This window comes from Musa acuminata, chromosome BXJ3-6, assembly GCF_036884655.1.
Source record: "Musa acuminata AAA Group cultivar baxijiao chromosome BXJ3-6, Cavendish_Baxijiao_AAA, whole genome shotgun sequence".
In the NCBI taxonomy this organism is placed as follows: domain Eukaryota; kingdom Viridiplantae; phylum Streptophyta; class Magnoliopsida; order Zingiberales; family Musaceae; genus Musa; species Musa acuminata.
The window spans coordinates 40,626,338-40,645,729 of NC_088354.1; the positions used below are offsets into that span (position 1 = coordinate 40,626,338).

The 19,392-nt window shown below is 38.5% G+C and overlaps 1 protein-coding gene across 2 annotated transcripts; it reads right to left on the reverse strand.

The window, feature by feature from the left end:
* Positions 1-11,466: 11,466 nt before the first annotated feature.
* LOC135641674 (uncharacterized) lies at positions 11,467-19,204 on the reverse strand. Of its 2 annotated transcripts, none has more exons than XM_065157285.1 (11): positions 18,992-19,204; positions 18,611-18,777; positions 18,447-18,511; positions 16,996-17,036; positions 16,621-16,709; positions 16,425-16,538; positions 13,976-14,053; positions 13,189-13,254; positions 12,789-12,869; positions 12,467-12,588; positions 11,467-11,692 (listed from the first exon to the last, which is right to left on the reverse strand). In XM_065157285.1, the coding sequence occupies exons 1-10, from the start codon at positions 19,137-19,139 to the stop codon at positions 12,481-12,483; spliced, it is 957 nt and encodes a 318-aa protein (XP_065013357.1). In that variant the 5' UTR covers positions 19,140-19,204; the 3' UTR covers positions 11,467-11,692; positions 12,467-12,480. The 2 variants fall into 2 exon arrangements, with proteins under 2 accessions (XP_065013357.1, XP_065013356.1); XM_065157284.1 differs by having other exon boundaries at positions 11,467-11,702.
* Between the last annotated feature and the right edge of the window lie 188 nt (positions 19,205-19,392).

The window sequence follows — 19,392 nt, forward strand, 5'->3', positions numbered from 1 at the left end:
GCAGCAGGTGCTTGAGGTAATTGCAGGTATCCTATTTGTAGATGAGGCCATAAATCTGTAGCTAATTAGCCAAAATATATGTTCATATATGTTCATCATTCGAGCATGACATGTTTCTAGATAATAGGAAACATAAGGCTGAAGGTTGGCATAGGAACCACTAAAAGATCTGTCAACTATAACTGATCCACAAATAAAGAAGAAAAAGAATTGATCCACATGCAACCTTTTCCACGTATCTCAGAAATTATAAACACACTCACACACACACACGCACACACTCTCTCTCTCTCTCTCTCTCTCTTACGCACACACATACCATCATCATCTGCTGTACTGTAAGCATGGATGCAGTAAACAATTAACACATCCATCAGCGAGACATGACCACATGTGGGTGTCAACAGGGAGGGAGCAGGCCATACATGCGACCAGACCTCGTCCCCTGCAATCACAGCTCAAGGAGGCATGTGTTTGGTTCTCCCTGCTTCATCTATCCATCCTTCTCTACACCAAAAGTCTCTCCATCTTACCTGTCATGCTCCCTCTTGCCGCTTGTAGCTTTCCATTTGTACAGCACATTCCATCTTTTTTTCCTCTAAAAAAGCCCCCAAACGATCAATCTATATAATGGCATATAAACAATCTGTATAATGATATTAAACGTAGAACTAAAGGGATAAAATGAACAACATATCCGAGCTTTAATTATTTCGACTCATTATCTCCACCTCCTGCGTACATAAAAAGGTAAAAGACGAGTGTGCATTGCATGGTATGGGCATTAAAGCTCATGTTGGCATCACGATCGTATGTGGTAAACAACCCACGTCGTCTATAGGATACAATTGCACAACACTCTCCCCTCGGCTAAACGTCACATGCGAGTGTTGCGGACCTCAGGGCTCAGAGGGAGGACGACCACGTCTATTCTTTGAATCGGTCTTTCTATGTACGTGGGGCAGGGAAGCCCATGTGGGCGCCTACAGGTGGAGCTCATGACATGGTAAGACACTTCAAATGGGCTTGTTCCCTTCCCTGACACCTACTTAATTTCGTAGGACCACAGCCGAAGGGGGGGGGGGCTCTTTGATCCCATAGGCTCATGGTTGCAAAATGTTGGTCACCGATCTTTTCGCTCCTAACCTCACCCAAGAATACCGGACTAGGACAGATCTGAACAGTAGGGTACTCTGCCACGCCTTGAAACGCGCGTCACATGACGGCCTTAATGGGCCGATGGCCCATTAACTCCTCCGGCGCCATACCCCGTCACATGGGTGTACTCCAGGTGTCCGTATCTGTCCTCCAGAGGGGGCTCTGCCATGTGGCGCCGCTGTCTACGTCGGGGCTGCGCCAGCCAACCATGTTTAGGTATTGTTGCCGGCTCGACTCTCTTGAGCCCGATCTATCCATTAAATTTTCCTGGTCATGCTGGTTGGCAGTCAACGTTCGACCGAACCATGTTTCGTTCTCAGGGTTTACGACAAGGTGAAACATGGAATATGCCCAACTCCAGCTTGTTGATTGATTAATCTCAAAGTAAATAAAAATGCTTGACTGAGATGACTATTTACTCTCCGGACCGAATGACAACAGTACAGTGCACAAGACGGCTGTAAAGACAGGGAATCTTTCGAGGTTAGTGTTGTTAATTGATACAGGGGTTGAGACCTTTACCTTATCGGAGTTAGAAGAAGGTGGTTGATGGTTAATTGCCAACCGGCTGACGTGCGTGAGCAAGAGGTGGTGGGAAAGCAAGATGAGTACGAAGAGGCCATTGGCTATGGACCTCAGCAATTGCAGAGGGACATGTGGGTCTCCACACCTTCTTGATGTTTCTTCAACCTATCTTGCTTTCGACGAGACTCTTCGCCTCTTTCTCACACTAGAGTGTCTCTTGGCCTCTTCCTTTCCCCTTCTCTCTTCCGTCTTCTATAAATCTCTCCCACACTCCACTCTTGGCTCTCTCACACACAAACAAACTCCCTCCCTTCCACTTCTGCAAGAGCTAGATAGAGCCGCAAGATGTCCAGCAGAAGGTCCAGGATCTCAGAGGAGGAGATCGCTGAACTCCTCTCCAAGCTCCAATCTCTTCTCCCGGAGGCCCGCCGGCGAGGCACGAGCAGAGTAAGCCCACTGAAGCTGGTCACTCCGTGCTATATATAGATCTCAAACTTCCAACTCGTGTAGTATATATGTAAGTTGAGACCTGCATGCATGCGTTATATATATGCAGGCTTCATCTGCGAAGCTACTGAAAGAGACATGCAACTACATCAAGAGCCTGCACCGGGAGGTCGACGACCTTAGCGACCGCCTCTCGGAGATGATGGCGACCATGGACATGGACAGCGCACAGGCCGAGATTATAAGGAGCCTCTTCCGTCCGTGAGCTGAGATATACAACCCAGGGAAAGATCGACTTACTTACACATGTTTCACGCAGTGTGATCTATCCAAGCTCTCGTAGGACTAAAGATAACACTGGCTATCTTTTAATGTACATTTTCTCTTTGAGGTCTGGCTCGAGTTGCTTCGTCTATAGACAACCAACCGACCACTATGAAAAGCATTCATGTCCTTCATGCAGTTCCTACTCGATTAATTACTGCTATATTTTGTTTATTGCTTCCGTCTCAGCTCGCCGTCATGGCTGTTCTCACTTGCAGTTCTAACCATGAGCATGTGAAATAAAAAAAACTTGTTTTATTCGAGCCTTTATGCTAACAATTTGGTCTCCATTAACTCCCATGCTATGGGATCCATAGACTCCCTGTTCCTCTTTTTCCGGCACACCACCAGATCCATCCAGAAATATACATTATAAGCATCATAAATAACGTCTAGGGATACACCAACCAAAGATCAAAATTTCCAAGACCCATATCCTTCAACCTGTCATGTATTGTCCAGTTAAACATCAACCTCTCTTTCGATATAAGTGCACAGAATGATGGGGGAAAAAACCAGCTGCTGTTGACTGAACCACCAAAAAGAAACTAAAAACGATAGATGCACTATAAGATGCTTGTCGGGTGTTTATCAAGCCATTCCTTCCCGATAGAACGACTCATTATACCGAGCCTACTTTACTTTCTTTCTCAAGATCTACGCAGCTAACTCTCCTGTATACAATCGTTACTTGTTGCAGATTTCATTTGATAGTGGCAGGTTTTTACTCGACCAAAGGAGAAGCAGAAAAAGAAAGAGAAAAAGGAGAAGCGCGGAGGGTTGGGTGCTGAGATGGTGTCGTTTCATTGGGCTGCTCTGACGCTAACGTGACAGGACTGTGCGTACCCAACAGTTTTTTTCCAAAGGTGACCGTCCTTGTTCGTGCTATCTGCTCCTCCAAGGCGTCTGTAGCTATGTGAGGAGAGTATGTGTCGGGGGCGCGGTAGGATACTTTGCCTAGGGAGAGGGTGGGGCCGCCGTGTCTGATGAGGCGGTCCCCACCGTCCGTTCGGTAGGCCTGCCCCGCTCCCCCAACCTTCTCTCTCCAACGGTAATAGGTTAGTTGATCCGACGGTTATAACCACGCAGCCAAGGATAGAAGACTTGCCAGGATAAAAAAGGAAGAAGAAAAATATACATAATATAATAAAAAGGGTATTTTATCTAAAAATAAAAAATCAATTAAATCAAATTGATAAATACAACAGAATCTAGTCCTTCAACCTTAAAACACTAGAAAAGAAAAGATCACCCATAAGACTATCAAACCTTATCAACTCTCAGCATCTTGACATGCACAACTAGAGAATGTGCTGCGAAGTTTCTCTTTCTAGGGGTATGGTATAGTTTTACATATTAAAATCTAGAAAGTAAGACATTGATATTGCGTATGCAATTTTTGATATTCCAAGGAGTTGGTTCTTTATTTTTTAAAATCTTAATTAAGTTGAGATCATCACTTTTTACCTCCAACTTGTTGATGAACAACAATCATTCTTTAGTTGCATGTGCCTCATTTGTTGGAGTCGCAGATTCATAGTTGGTTTGCGATCTGCTTAATCCAATCCTTTCCTAATTTAATCCATTTAATATAAAAACAAGAATATTTGATATCTCGCCCAAAGTACCTATGGACGTGATTCATCGTATATGATATTGCTTTATAAGTAATTGAACTTGAAGAAGTCTTGATACCATTAAATAAGAAGTAATTTCTAAACTTCTAATCAATAAAGAATAATTTTAGTACAAAGAAATTAAATTTGATCATATTATGTTGATGAGAAAAAATATCGTTGACGTCTTAGTCAATCCGACATAGTCCAAACCCATATATATAAGGTTGTTCAATGTGCCTCCAAAGTGGAAACACCGAGCTCCCAATATATAAGCTCTCGATGTGTCACCTATACGAAGACTAAGATCGAGAGAGATTTCTTAACTTGGTCTTTCTGACACTTAAATTAGTAATCCCAAGTCTTCGAATGCAGACACAAGTGGTTGAAAAATATAAATCCCCTTCTCATTATGTTAAAAATATATTTTCATACTTAGTTGTAGGGGACAAAATAGTCTATGGAATATTTCATTGGGGGAGGAGGGGAAATACTCCATGAAATATTGTTTGGACTCTTATTAACGCAGGTAGACGAATGAAAGATGACCCAGACTCTATGTGATGGTTATATATCGAATGATGATTAACTGATAATGTATTCCTTATCATTTGTCTCCCACCCTGAAAGCATGCTTCGGGATCTCTTTATGCGGGTTGAGTTTTTCCGTCTTACGCACCTTGAGAACATTTTGCCCATGCTTCTACCATGGCAGATCTTCTTACACAAGTCGAGTTATTTTATCTCGAATGCCTCGGGCACATTTTGTTTTGTGCCTCCATCATGGCTTCGAGATCTCTTTATATGGGTTAAGTTTTTTTGACTTATGCACCTCGGGCATATTTTGCCTATGCTTCCACCATGGCGGATCTCCTTACGTGAGTCAGGTTATCTCGACTTGAATACCTCGGGCACATTTTGCTTTGTGCCTTCATCATGACAGATTTCCTTACGCGAGTTGAGTTTTCTTGACTAATGCATCTTAAGCACATTTTACTTTATGCCCCCACCATAGTGGATCTCCTCACGCAGGTCAGATTTTCTTAACACATATGCCTTTAGAACATTTTTTCTTATACCTTCCATCGAAAATGATAAGAGAAAATATCGTTGACATCTTAGTCAACCCGACATGGTCTAAACCTATATACGTAGGATTGTTCGAGATGGAAACACTAAGTTCCCGAGATGCCACATACACGAAGACCAAGGTCGGTTGATGTTTCCTGACCCAATCCCTTTAACGCTCAGGTTAGTAATCCCTAATCTCTTAGTATAAACGCAAGTGGTCGAAAAAGGTAAGCCCCCTTCTCATTATGTTAAGGATGTATTTTTTATACATAGTTGTAAAGGGATTGAATATTCTATGAAATATTTCGTGAAGGGGGAGAATACTTCGTGGAATATTCTTTGGACTCTTATCTACATGGGTAGATGGATGGAAGGTGACTTGGAATCCATGTGACGATTACATATCGGAGGATGATTAGTCGACAATATACTTTCTATCATTTATACCCCCCGAAGGCGTGCTTCAGGCTCTTGTGAGAGGGTCTCGAAGTGTAGCATTTAGTTCATCCGATATGATAACATTTGAGATCTCCTCTTGTGGGTCGGGTTTTTTTGACTTATGCACTTTAAACATATTTTACTTTGTGCCTCCATCGTGGCAAATCTCCTTACCCGGGTCGGATTTTCTTAACTGATATGCCTTGAGCACGTTTTGCTTTGTGCTTCCACCGTGGTAGATCTCCTTATGCAAGTCGAGTTTTCTCAACTCAGACACCTTTGACATTTTGTTTTGAGCCTTTGTTGGGTTGAGTTTTGATGACTCACGCACCTCGGGCATATTTTACTTTATGCTTCTGTCATGGTACTTAGGTCGGGTTTTTTCGACTCACATCTCTCGGGCACATATTGCTTTATGTCTCTACCATAATGGATCTTCTTATGCAGGTCAGGTTTTTCTGACTTACGCACCTCAGACACATTTTACTTTGTGCCTCCATCGTGACATGTCTCCTTATGTAAGTCACGTATTCCAACTCATATACCTCAGGCATATTTTGCTTTGTGCCTCCATAATGACAAATCTTCTTACATGGGTCGGGTTTTTCTGACTCATACGTCTCAAACATATTTTGTCTTGTGCCTCCACCATGATGGATTTCTCTTAACATGAATTGAGTTTTCTTGACTCATGTGCCTCAGACATATTTTGTTTTATGCCTCCGTCATAGTGGATTTCTCTTAACATGGGGTTGTGTTTTCTTGACTCATATGCCTTAGACACATTTGACATTGTTTCTCCACTATGGTAGATCTCCTAATACAGGTTGGGTTTTTTTGTAATTACGTGCCTCGGGCACATTTTGTTTTATGCCTCCGTAGTTGTGGATCTCTTTATGCGGGTTGAGTTTTTTGATTCATATGCCTCAGGTACATTTTACTTTGTGCCTCCATCATGGCGGATTTCCTTATATGGGTTGACTTTTCTTGACTCACATGCATCAGACATATTTTTATTTATGCCTTCTCCATGGCAAATCTCCTTATACTGGTCGGGTTTTCCCATCTTATCACCTCGAGCATATTTTGCTTATACCTCTGCCATAGCAGATCTCCTCACGTGGGTCGGGTTTTCTCGACTTATACACTTTGGGTACATTTTGCTTTATACCTTTATCATGACGGATCTCTTTATGTGGGTCAGAATTTCTTAACTCATGCACCTCAGGCACATTTTATTTTGTACCTCTGCCATGGTGGATCTCCTTATATGGGTCAAGTTTTTTTGACTTATGCATCTTGAGCACATTTTATTTTGTACCTATGCCATGACAAATCTTCCTACACGAGTCAGGTTTTCTTGACTCATGTGCTTTTGATATATTTTGTTTTGTGCCTCCATCATGGTGGATCGCTTTACATGGGATGAGTTTTTTTTACTCGTGCATACGCCTTGAACATATTTTGATTTATGCCTCTATTGTGATATATATCCTTATATGGGTTAGGTTTTCTTGACTCGTATACCTTAAACATATTTTGTTTTGTGTCTCTACCATGACGGATCTCTTCATGTGGGTTGGGCTTTTTTTACTCATGAACCTTGGGCACATTTTGCTTTATGCCTCTACTATGGCAGATCTCCTTACATGGGTCAAGTTTCCTTGACATTTACTCTTCATACACATTTTATCTTATGACTCCAACCATGGTAGGTTTATTCTTACGATGGTCTATTTTTCCAACACATGCGCCTTGGACACATTTTATCTTGTGCCTCCCACTGTGATGTATTTCTTCTTACAAAAGTCCAGTTTTCTCAACACATACACTTTGGGCATATTTCATCTTATGTTTCCCACCATGATGAGTTTCTTCTTACGCGGGTCATTCGTTCCTTCTTCACTTTGGTGACCTCGAGGTCGAGTTAGATGACAATCGCTCCTACTTCAGCCTCTTTCATGACTCCTCACACTTACTAAAATCTATTGTCTCGATAGCAATATATTGATTAACCCTCTAAAGTACCTCTAATACTATCGTCGATGACATTTCCACCAACAACTAGAAAAAATGATAGGGCTTGAGCTTCATCATAAAGATCTATATTATGAGCAATGGATGGGAATCCACTTCATTAGTGAACTAAGTGACGAATTCTACAAGCATTTTCTTCTCCCCTTGCGAGAGTTTGAGAAGAATTGCTACCACTAGTCTCAAGTGCACACTCTCAAGTAAGTGAAGTTCAAACTCTCTCATAAGCTGGTCAAAAGAACCAATAGAAAGCGACTATAGGTGGGCATACCATTCTCATACTGAGCATCTTAACATGGTTAGGAAGGTACATCACATCAGGGCATTCGAAGTATCATATAATGATATTTAGGCACCAAAAGCTCTGACGTGCTCCATCGGGTTGACATTGTCATCGAATGACTCCAACAATGAGAGGCAAAAGTTTGCTAGAATCAATTCTTCCTGGATTTTCTGGGTGAATGACGATGACCCGAGGTGGAGTCAACCAATACTTCGCCTTTAGTTTATTGAAACTCTTATTGTATCTCCTCCAAACTTCGATCTATATATTGTAATTGAATTCGTAGGGAATCCTCTATCAAATTCACCAATTAAGTCTTGGATTCATTTAAGTTAGAGTGATTGTGTGATCCACTAAATTCCACGATTGAGGAACAAAGTGCCCCCTCGATTGACGATTCGACGGGTCTTAGGTGCTTCTATGATCTCAGCACCACATCGAGTGGGAGAACCTTGATAGGTGTTGACACTAGTGGTGGCTAAGTTGGTGACCGCGATTGAGCTGATGGTGTCACCTTTTGGGCTAATTGGGGCAAAAGTGAAATGACGACATATATTATGCCCGTTAGCATTTGCACATGTTGGGTGAGGTTCAAGAACACCTTAACAAGGACGAGTATGTGGCTCGAGATCGCCTCTAGGGGTGAGAGGCCCGAGTCATTGAATAGATACCAATATTGTGTTGATGTTTGTACTAAGATGGATGCATCCATATATGGAAAGAATGGTCATTACCCACTCGAGTGAAAGTAATGTGGGTCAGGGATAAGGCCTCATGAGTATTCGTGAACGTTCCTATAACATTGAGCCATTCTTCTAGTTCTAAAATGATGAGGGAAAATATCATTAACATTTTGATCAGCCCAATATGGTCCATACTGTTAGTTTGGCAAGTCCCATAGTCCCACATCGGGAAAATCAGACTTGTTGTCTCGTCTTGGAACTATAAATAAGGGCCTGAGCTTTGAAGTTAGACACACCACAAGAAGTACAGCAGGCATCACAAGAAAACCTGCTTATGGTTTGAAGTCTTCTTGTTTAGGAAGCTGAAGGTGTTTTATGGCCTAGGAATATTTCCTAAGGCATTTGTAAGTGTCCCTCTTTTATAATAGTAATTTGCTCCTCTTTCTTCCGTGGATGTAGGTCAAAGTCATTTGACCGAGTCCCTCTTTTATAATAGTAATTTGCTCCTCTTTCTTCCGTGGATGTAGGTCAAAGTCATTTGACCGAACCACGTATATCTGGTGTTCTGTTTGTTCTTATCGCTTTTATTATTTTCGCTTTATTGTCTTTGTTGTGTTGCCAAAATTACCCTTTGGTAAATATCCTGGGGCTAGCTCTAACAAACTGGTATCAGAGCCAGGTTTTGGGATCTTTTGGCAACGATGACAATAACAAAGATTGTTGTCGAGAAATTCGACAGAAATGTCAACTTTGGCATGTGGCAACTCAAGATGGAGGCCATTCTGGTTCAAGACGGAGTTGATTTGGCACTTCAGGGTGCTGAGAACATTCCAAATGGTACGTCAAAGGAATATCTTGCGGGTATGGATAAGAAGGCCCGATCAAGCATCATTCTAAATCTCTCTGATGAGGTTTTACGGGAGGTAGCTACGAAGACTACGGCTAAGAGCATGTGGGACAAGCTTAAAGCCTTGTACATGAAGAGGACAGTGGAGAATCGTCTCTACTTGAAGCAGAGTCTGTATATGCTTCGGATGATTGAAGGTACATCTATACTCTTGCATCTTGATAAGTTTGATTCTTTGGTTATGGATTTGGAGAATATATATGCAAAAATTGATGATGAGGATAAGGCTTTGTTACTCTTGTGTTCTCTTCCCAAATCTTTTAAGCATTTTCATGATACTTTGATTTATGGAAAAGAAACAGTTTCTTATCAAGAAATTAAATCTGCACTGAAATCTAAGGAGCAGATAGACAGGAATATCACTGGGGAAAGTAAAGAGAATCAGGCTGAGGGTCTGGTTGTTAGGGGGAGAATGGATAAAAGAGAATTTGACAGTAGTAGATCTAAATCTAGATCTAAATCCAGACATAGAAATTTGGAATGCAGATATTGTCATAAAATGGGGCACATTAAATCTGATTGCTTTAAATTGAAAAATAAATTAAAGCAAAAGGAAAAATTTGTTGAGAAAACTATTGAATCCGCTGAAGCTAGTGTAGCATCTGATGAGAATTTTGGAAATATTTTCTTTGCTATTGATGACAGGACAAAGTCTAAAAATGAATGGATTTTAGATTCAGGTTGTTCTTATCACATGTGTCCCAATAGGGATTTGTTTTCCACATATGAATCTTGTAATGGTGGAATTGTTTTGATGGGCAATAATGCTGCATGTGATGTTGTTGGTAGAGGAACAATCCGAATTAAAATGCATGATGGTATTGTGAGGACGCTCACTAATGTTAGACATGTTCCTGATTTGAAAAAGAATCTCATTTCTTTAGGCACCCTAGAGGCCCTTGGGTGTAAATACACAACTGAAGGTGGAGTTATGAAAGTTTCTAGAAATGCCCTTGTTGTTATGAAAGCTTGTAGGTCTGGTAGCTTGTATATTCTGCAGGAAACTACTGTCACAGGTTCGGTTGCAGTTTCGTCATCATCATTGTCTGATTCTGACATCACCAAATTATGGCATATGCGTTTGGGTCATATGAGCGAAAAAGGTTTGAGCATATTGAGCAAAAGAGGTCTACTTTGCGGACAGAGTACTGGGCCACTGGACTTTTGTGAACACTGCATTTTTGGAAAGCAGAAAAGAGTCAGCTTCAATTCTCCGGCAGTTCACAAAACGAAAGGTACTCTTGACTATATTCATTCAAACCTTTGGGGTCCAGCTCAAGTTCAGTCTAAGGGTGGTGCCAGGTATATGTTGACTTTCATTGATGATTATTCTAGGAAAGTTTGGGTTTATTTTCTGAAGCATAAAAATGATGTTAATTTGTTAATTCGAAGTTGACAAGAGAGGCTTATATGCTATGTTTTTTAACATATAGAGATTATTTTAGACATGAGCAAAACCATAAGGGCTTAAATGATCCATAACCAAAATCACAGGAGCTAAAATAATTCTTTTAATTTAAATTATATATGTCATTATATTAATAGTTTATTATGAATTATCATATTATATAAGGAGACCTTAATATCTATTAACTCATACTTGATAAGAGAGATTTATATGCTATAGTTTTTAAAATGTATAAGTTATTTTAAACATGAGTAAATGATAAGGAATTAACTGATCCATATTCAAAACCAAGATAAAAATTTTATTTTTATTATTTTAACAAAAATATTCCTCTACCACCACTCAGCTCGATACACCACAGTAGCGATAATACATCAATGATCCAAGGCACGGTGGTGGCGAATGAGTAATTTTACAAGAGTGATGAAAAAGAGGTCTTAAAAATCAATAAATTCACCAATAAAATTTTTTAAGGTAAAATATTCCTATAAAAATTACGAGTACGAAAAATAAGTCTATTTCCGGATCCATCTATTCATATCCAATGAAAGCCTACAGGTAGAGGCAGACGATAAAGCAGGATAGTACGTTGTTCAATATAAAAGAAAAAGGAGTTACAGGGAAAGTGTTAGATGTACTGTTAATATATGTGGCCAAACATGTAAAGTTAGACCAAAGGAATGGCCCAACGATAATGCAATAGACTTGCCTACCCCCTGCTTGACTTGCCTTGGGTCATCGCAAAAGATCTTCATCACTTCCCTCCATTCCATGTGTACTCATCATTCAATAGACTGACTTTTACCGTCTCCAGCATTTTTGGGAATGGAAATAAAATATGTGAGTAATTTTAGCCACATAATTTTAGCCAAGGTAGTAATTCAAGAAGTCTTAAGACATATAGAGTTATATACAGTGTCTGAATACAATGCATTATCATATAATCCTACAGAACAAAATATTATTTCCAATAATTTGCACAATATTAATCATTATCATCCCGTTAACTGAAGATAGAATAGCAGATATCAATTTGAGTCGACAAAACAGATTAAGGAAGAGGGATATCAGCAAATTCATCAGTAGAAAATGCAGACAAAAACTAGAGAGTTCCCCACTAGATATAATGATGAACAAAATCACCACCCATATATAACAAGCAAACTCAACAAATTAAGATCAATTGCCATCTTATTCATCACTATTTCCAAGGTCTTCTCTTGCTTTGTCTACTTCCTTCCAATTAACTTGTTGATATCCTTGGTAAAAGTCTTGCTCGCTCTTGATTTCGTGATCTGTTGTATAAAATCATGTGGATATTTGTTGTGTTACTCTGAGTAGAGTCAAAATCTACCAGCCAAATTATTGATTCGAGATTCTACTAGCCAAAAGTTGAGTCAAATTGTTACTATTGATACACTATAACTCCAGTGAATATTATACACTCATCACCTGGTCTTGGTTTTCCCTTCTACATTGGCAGCATGTTGTTTCATCCATGTTCTTCAACAAACAGTATATCTAGAAGATCATCATAGCTCAATATCATCACATATATGAAATTCGTGTTACCTCCTTCAATAGGCTTAATTTCCTGTGCAACTAAGAGGAAATCTCCTTGTCTTCATTCTTCCATTCAATGCCAGTGCCAGCACATCATATTCTTCCACAAACCAGAGCTCAGACATGGTCGCCTGAAAGGATAAAGTTAATCAGCACAAACATGCAAAGGGCAAAGGATGTGATTCACTAGATAGGAGACACATAATGATCAGAATAGGATAACTCAGTGGCCAATGATATCAAGACATAAAAAGGACAACCAGCTGATGTAAGTAGCAGACTACAAATTCAGCTCATTAAAGTAATTGTCCAGATATATGCAAGATACTACCTCAAAACCTTGAAGCTTCTTGTTAAGCTGCGAAACAAGCTCATGAAACAACTGGAGTTGATTAGAAGGTGTTTCCAGCTTCTACAGGAAAAGGATAGCACAGTGAGTCATCAGGCTGGAGCATTTACATAAATATAACTTGTAGCAATGACATCACAACATTAGGGATGTTTTCTTATTTTCTAATTTTAGTCCAATCCTGTAGTTCATGCCCAATCTTTGGTTTCTTGTTGTAGCACCAACCAGATATCAACTTTAGCTATCATACAAGGATATGCTCACATTAAACTGGAATTAGAAGGTTGTGGAGAATGACGACAACAACAACAAGCATCCATAAGATCCAACAAAAGCCATCAGTCAAGCTAAATACAATTTCAAAATCAATTTGTTATGTTACCTCCAATAAGATTTTAGGACGTCCAAGAAGTCTTGCAAATGAAGTATGAAGTAGAACGGAATCATACTGTACAAAAGAAAGAGAATTTCAGAAGAATGGCATGTCTCAATGCAACAGATCAACAACAACAATAATAATAAGAGCTTTCATATACTTTACAAATTCCGAAAATAGCATTTTTACCATTATAGCATATATCTCTGCAACTATTAAGATCCTTTGTATCTCAGTGGTTAACATCCACCCAAAATACCTAATTTAATCACTTTTCAAATGGTTAACATTATTTTGTTTTAGTTAAAGAAATATACAAAAATATGAAAAACCTAAATGATCTCAAATAAGATATAAAAACCCAATCAGACTGGCCAATATTAACTGATATTTACCAATCTGACTAGAAAATGGGATGTGGATTTGGTGATTTCACCGGGTCCAATCCAGAACAGGGCTTATCAGAAGGTAACCCTATAAAGGTACCAATATAAACCAAGCTTATTATCAGGTTTTTACTTAAACTAAGAGTAGCGGCAGTAAGATCAGGTTTTTGCAGTAAGATCTGTGTGTGTGTGCAATTTTGCTAGATAATGATGATAACTATAACAATAACAATGATAACAATCATGGTGCACATGACAGTTTACACGAGGATACTTTGTGTACATTATAATTCTACATTTCAAAAGAAATCCATTTGATCAGGCTCCTATTCTATGCAATGCTGCATCACATAGTCACATCAATGGAGAAATAGATCATTGGAAGTAAAATAACCAGCTTCTCTTACCAGTTGCTTTTTAGGTGCACGTGGAAGGGCGTCTCTCAGTTTAGCCCGAATAACAGCGGGATCAGTACCAGAGGTCACCTGGTCATTCAAGAGAATAAACAGATATGATAGTTGGAAGAGCACTTGGTTGAGACTCAAGCAACCACAATGATAAGGAAAAAGGGAACGAAAAGGTTAACAAAAAACAACTTTTAGAGTGGCATTCCAACCACGATAGAATAAGATGGTGTAAACATCTCAATCAATGATCCAATCAGCATTATGGGAAGCAATTCTTAAATAAAATACACAGAAAGTTGAAATCTTTATGAAGGGAAAAAACCATATAAGTAATGCAGTAGAATCACAAATTAAGTACAATGAGGCTTTTATGAAATGTATTAAATAGGATAGAAATCAGGTCCTATCTGGTCAAATTAGAGGCCAGAAATTCACTAGATTCAGAATTTGATCAATAAGATATGCCACCTGCTATCAGGTATTGTCTCGCTTCCAGGGATAATAGTAACCTTTTAGAGAGAAGAAAAGAAAGAAAAGAGAGGAAGCTAAATACAGGAAAAGAGGAAAGAGAAAAAAGTAAATAGGCAACTTTGTTAATCATTTCGATAATAACACAAGAAGACTGCCAACATATCTTTATAAGAGTTATGGAGTCATCCCAAAAAGGTTCTCTGAAATATAACTCCAAAAATCATAAAAATTCAAATTTTGATAGGAAAATTACTAGACAAAGCTGTACTATAGGTTTTTGAATATCAATTGGAACTTTATTTGAACTCTAGAGACCACTTCAATTTGTCATTAGAGATGACAACTTCATCAAATTTGCTGAAATGTTTTCCATTTTAACACAGATGGTTGTCCTTATGGTATTATTCTTTTCTTATATCGATTAGGGACGTCTCTAGTTCTTTTCTGTCACACTTTGGGGCAGCTCCAATGAAAAATAGTACTGCTGGATTGTCCATTATTTTTAACCAAGAAACCTTAATTTAGTCAGCCATTAAAAATAGGATTGGTTGACTAATCAAACCATGACCAACCTAGGTCAACTTTCCTACAAGTTCTTATACTAGTAAATGAACATGTCCAAGTTATTCTAGAGAGCGACATGGCAAGAGAGAGCCCCACACGGGATACTGAAACTGAACCCATAGCCAACCTACACATGGAACTTTGTTTTAAGGTCGTGTTATTCCTCTAGCTTGGCCATTCATGCCTTAACCATGATGATGATGAGTCCAAAATCCATTCAATTATGTGGATGGGTCTGAAGTCAAGTTGTGTTGTCTAATAATTTATGTTCTAATGCGGAAACAACCTCTCTATATTTACAAATAAGGCCGCACACATTGACCCTCCCCAAACCTCACAGCGGCGGAAGTATATGTGCTCCTGGGTACACCCTTTTTCTTTTATTGCTCAGATGACAGAACTAAAAAAGCCCAACTTAGTCCTTCAAAGTCACTTGACCATGATGGTTTAAGTGCAAAATAGATTTGTCTCACGCTGTTTATTCCTTGTGGACAAGGAACATACTGTACCAAATTTCCTTCCCTCAAGTGCACCTTGTTTCTGAAGTGGTAATTCAAAACCCTGTGGTACCCACACTTCAATTAATTCTTTGCTTCTTTCTTGAAAACATACACAAGCAGGATGAAAATATCACAAAGCTATCTCCAAATTATATGGAATTATGGATTGTTCTCCATTTATAGTGGTGAATTAAGAAGCATTACTGTTCTGTATCTTAACGATGGAAAGAATTGCATAATGCTCTTCAATGCAGTCAACACCATGCTGAAGCTTGTTTGTGTTCAATCCTAATGAAATTCAACTGAAATTTTGCAGTCAACACCATGCTGAAGCTTGTTTGTGTTCAATCCTAATGAAATTCAACTGAAATTTTAGCTTCGTACACCATAGAATCAAGCTTTTTATCTGTCATCATCCTTATGCTCCCTTCACATTGCCATTCACTTGGACAAATTAGCTACTGTATTACTGACCGCAAAAGGCTTTGAGTTCAATTAGACAAATTTAAGTAATTTATGATTACTATCAATGCTACCATTAAATCCCAGAGAGAACTGACAACCTGTAGTCAGTTCTGAGTGACGAGCTTAAACTAAAAACAATAACTCAACCTAACAAAATCTAATTCTTATGATAAAAACAAGAATAACTACTAGATTGAGTCACAAAATGGAAACCAAAATGGACTAGTGCAAGATTATATCAAATGCAAACAAGTTTCATTAAATTTTAATATAAATCATGGCTACATCAAAGGGGTAGCACTAGATACTTGTTTTTTGCATTTTGCAGCAGATATAGGTGGCTATCTGGAGTAAGTTATTTACAGTTGATCTGACAGCAAATGAAAATATAATGAATGAGAACAAGTCTAATAAGATGAAAGCCACAGAAAAAGAAGTATCAGGTGAACCTGCCAGCATCCCAGTAGCACACCTGTCGATGTCAACACGACTCTATCCAAGACAATTTTCAGAGGGCACAGAACTTCTGCAACACCTCTTACAGTGTTTGCCTCATCTTCAATCTCAAGAAATAAGACAGACCACATCAATACAAGAAGAAATGCCAAATAAGCACAATAGTAATAATAAAAAAATTCCACATACCTCATCATCGGTTGCAGTTACAGGTGTGATATGATGGGATGCGTGAAACATGCTCGAGTGGTATATGCTCACATTTTGAAACCAGATAACTGAATATAGTGAAAAATAATAATGTCAGCTATATGATACCAGAAAATGTGAAGAATTCATAAATTAAATAATTAGTACTGAGAAAGACAATTGACCTCGAATAAAACAATTTGCAGGTTCAGCTGATGTTTTTTTGCAAGGAAGATGACACCAATTGAAGTGTCATACTAATGAAGAACATTTACAGACATGAAATTAAATTTTGAAGTTTCTTCTTAGTTTACATATATCATTTGTAGGAGTCACAAGGGCTGCAAAGTGCAAAAGTGGTATACAGTGCATTACCTCCGTTAAAATAGGGAAGAAATATCTCTCTAACTGCTTCCCTGCCACGATCAGTAAAATGAATAAAGCAAAGAATTTTTTTGATGAAAATTTAATGGAGGCTATATACACACACTCTCTGCAACAAAACTCTGTGAAACTGAAACTGAAACAAAACTCTGTGAGGCTATATACTCCAGGAAAGCCGAAACTGAAACAATAAAAAACAATGTTTCTGAGGATGCTAAAGACATCTAACATTCAAACAAACTGCTAGAAGAGACTGAAAACGAAAATTATTTTTATGTGTCGAATATTGTGACTAAAGTAACTCATTTTGTTTATGAACATCATATTGCAGGAAATCTTACCATGTCCTCTAAGTTATGAGCGTTGAGTATACTTAGTGCAAACTGAGATAACCATCTAAGTTCGCCAAAAAGGATGACCAAGCACTTTTTATATATAGTATTTTGTCCTATCAAATGGTAACTAAAAATTGTATCTTACATTTCAAGTTATGTCTTTTTTAGAAGTTCTGGTATATACTTGTCCTCAAACCCAAGGCTTGACTCAGGCCCGTCCTCTTGTTGCAAGACCCTTATCCAGATGCAACCTAACAATAGAATGGATAGGGACCCAATAACATCACCAACTGGGAATTCATCTCATATTTGGCTTCTATACTACACTGCTTCTTCAGATATTCTATCTCTTAAAGGGACAAGTATGTGGATCCATGAAGTATCAATGCCCATAACTATATTATAAAACATTCCTCTTCACCTACAGATTAATTAATGCCTAGACAATACTTCAAACACTTCTCTATTTGAACCAATCATTTTAACACTACACAATCCTGTAAAGAAGTATCTCCAAACTTCAACAAAAGCAAATGAATAATTAACTAGAGAACATATAAGATAGATTCATAATTCTTTCTTATTTGCACATGCAAGTCAGAGTGTATTTCAAAAGTTATTCTTGCTGGTCACAACAAGTTATTTTTTTCCTTTTTTTAAATGTTTATTGAATCGAATTCCAGCTGTCAAAATCCCTTCTTAAAAAATAAAGATTCAAAATGAGTTAAATAATGACAATATTTCGCATTTTATTGTGATTTGCTGACAATTTGGTGTGATTGAGAAGTCAGAGCTACATCATTTAATAATTAAATCAGATATAATGCAGAAACCAGAGCTACAGCATTGAATTTGAATTAAGTAAAAAAATAAGAATACTAAGATCTCGCTAAAGCAGATATAATGCAGATATCTAACTTAGGTCTCCATAACAAATCACTAATATCATGCATTTAAAGTCGATAAGACTTTTCCTTTTCTGGATAACTCCCCAATCAATAAGATAGTGTTAAAACCCTCTCAAGTATCTGAAAACTAAACAGACAGCTCATTTAACTGCAAAGTATTCTCCACAAACAGACTTCAGATAATGTGAGTATCACATACGAAATTGGTATTGAGTGTTCACTGTTCAAGTGAAGCACCGTTGCCCGAACAGGAGGGTCCGCCATCTATTTGAACAAAAATAATTATACAACAATCAAAGCCAATAGTGAAAAATAAAATCCTCAAGAACAAACAAAGTAAAGCGTCAACAAAGACTAATCCACCTTCAGCACCGGAGTAACAGAATCATTTTTCTGCTCAAATAGATCTGAAATCGACAGTGACTGTGAAGTCTCTCCGTGCTTCAAGAATGCTGCGCCGTGCTCATCCAAGTCCTTAGCCATCTTATCATACAAAATCTTCCGCCGCTCCAAGATCGACATCCTAGACTCTGATCCAAAAACATAAAATTATTTAATCGCGATACAATGATCCGTCTGTCCAAGTAACCAAATCGAAAGAGAAAACAAAAAGGGATTTCCCGATTCATCAGGAATATGTCCACGAACCCATTCGTTCGGTTCATTAATCCGTCGCACAAACTATCTCCACTGATGAAAGATTTTATATTGAAAAAATTAGGGAAAATTATGGTTGAAAATTACCGGAATCGGAGGATGTGACGAGCGCCCGGGAGGGATCGGAGCTCTCCAGGGAGATTCGAAACGCGAGGTAGACAAGGACGGAAACGGAGATCCAGATAACGGTGGCGGCGAGCTTCGATCGGCAGAAGAAATTTCGGAACCTCAACATTCGATCTTTCGCGTTCCTATTCTGAGAAGACCTCGAGGCTTCCAAGACTTCCCAAATGTTACCCTCTTCCACCAAGATATATTTGAATTCGACAGCGACGCTGCTGTAAAAGAAATAAAAAGACTCATTAACTACTTATGTTAACGGTTGCCTTTTTTTCTTTTTGTCATATGCATTAATTTTTATTCCAGTAATAAACATTTATAATATTTATCTATTCTCATCTTTAGTTTCCATCACTTTCTTTTATTTC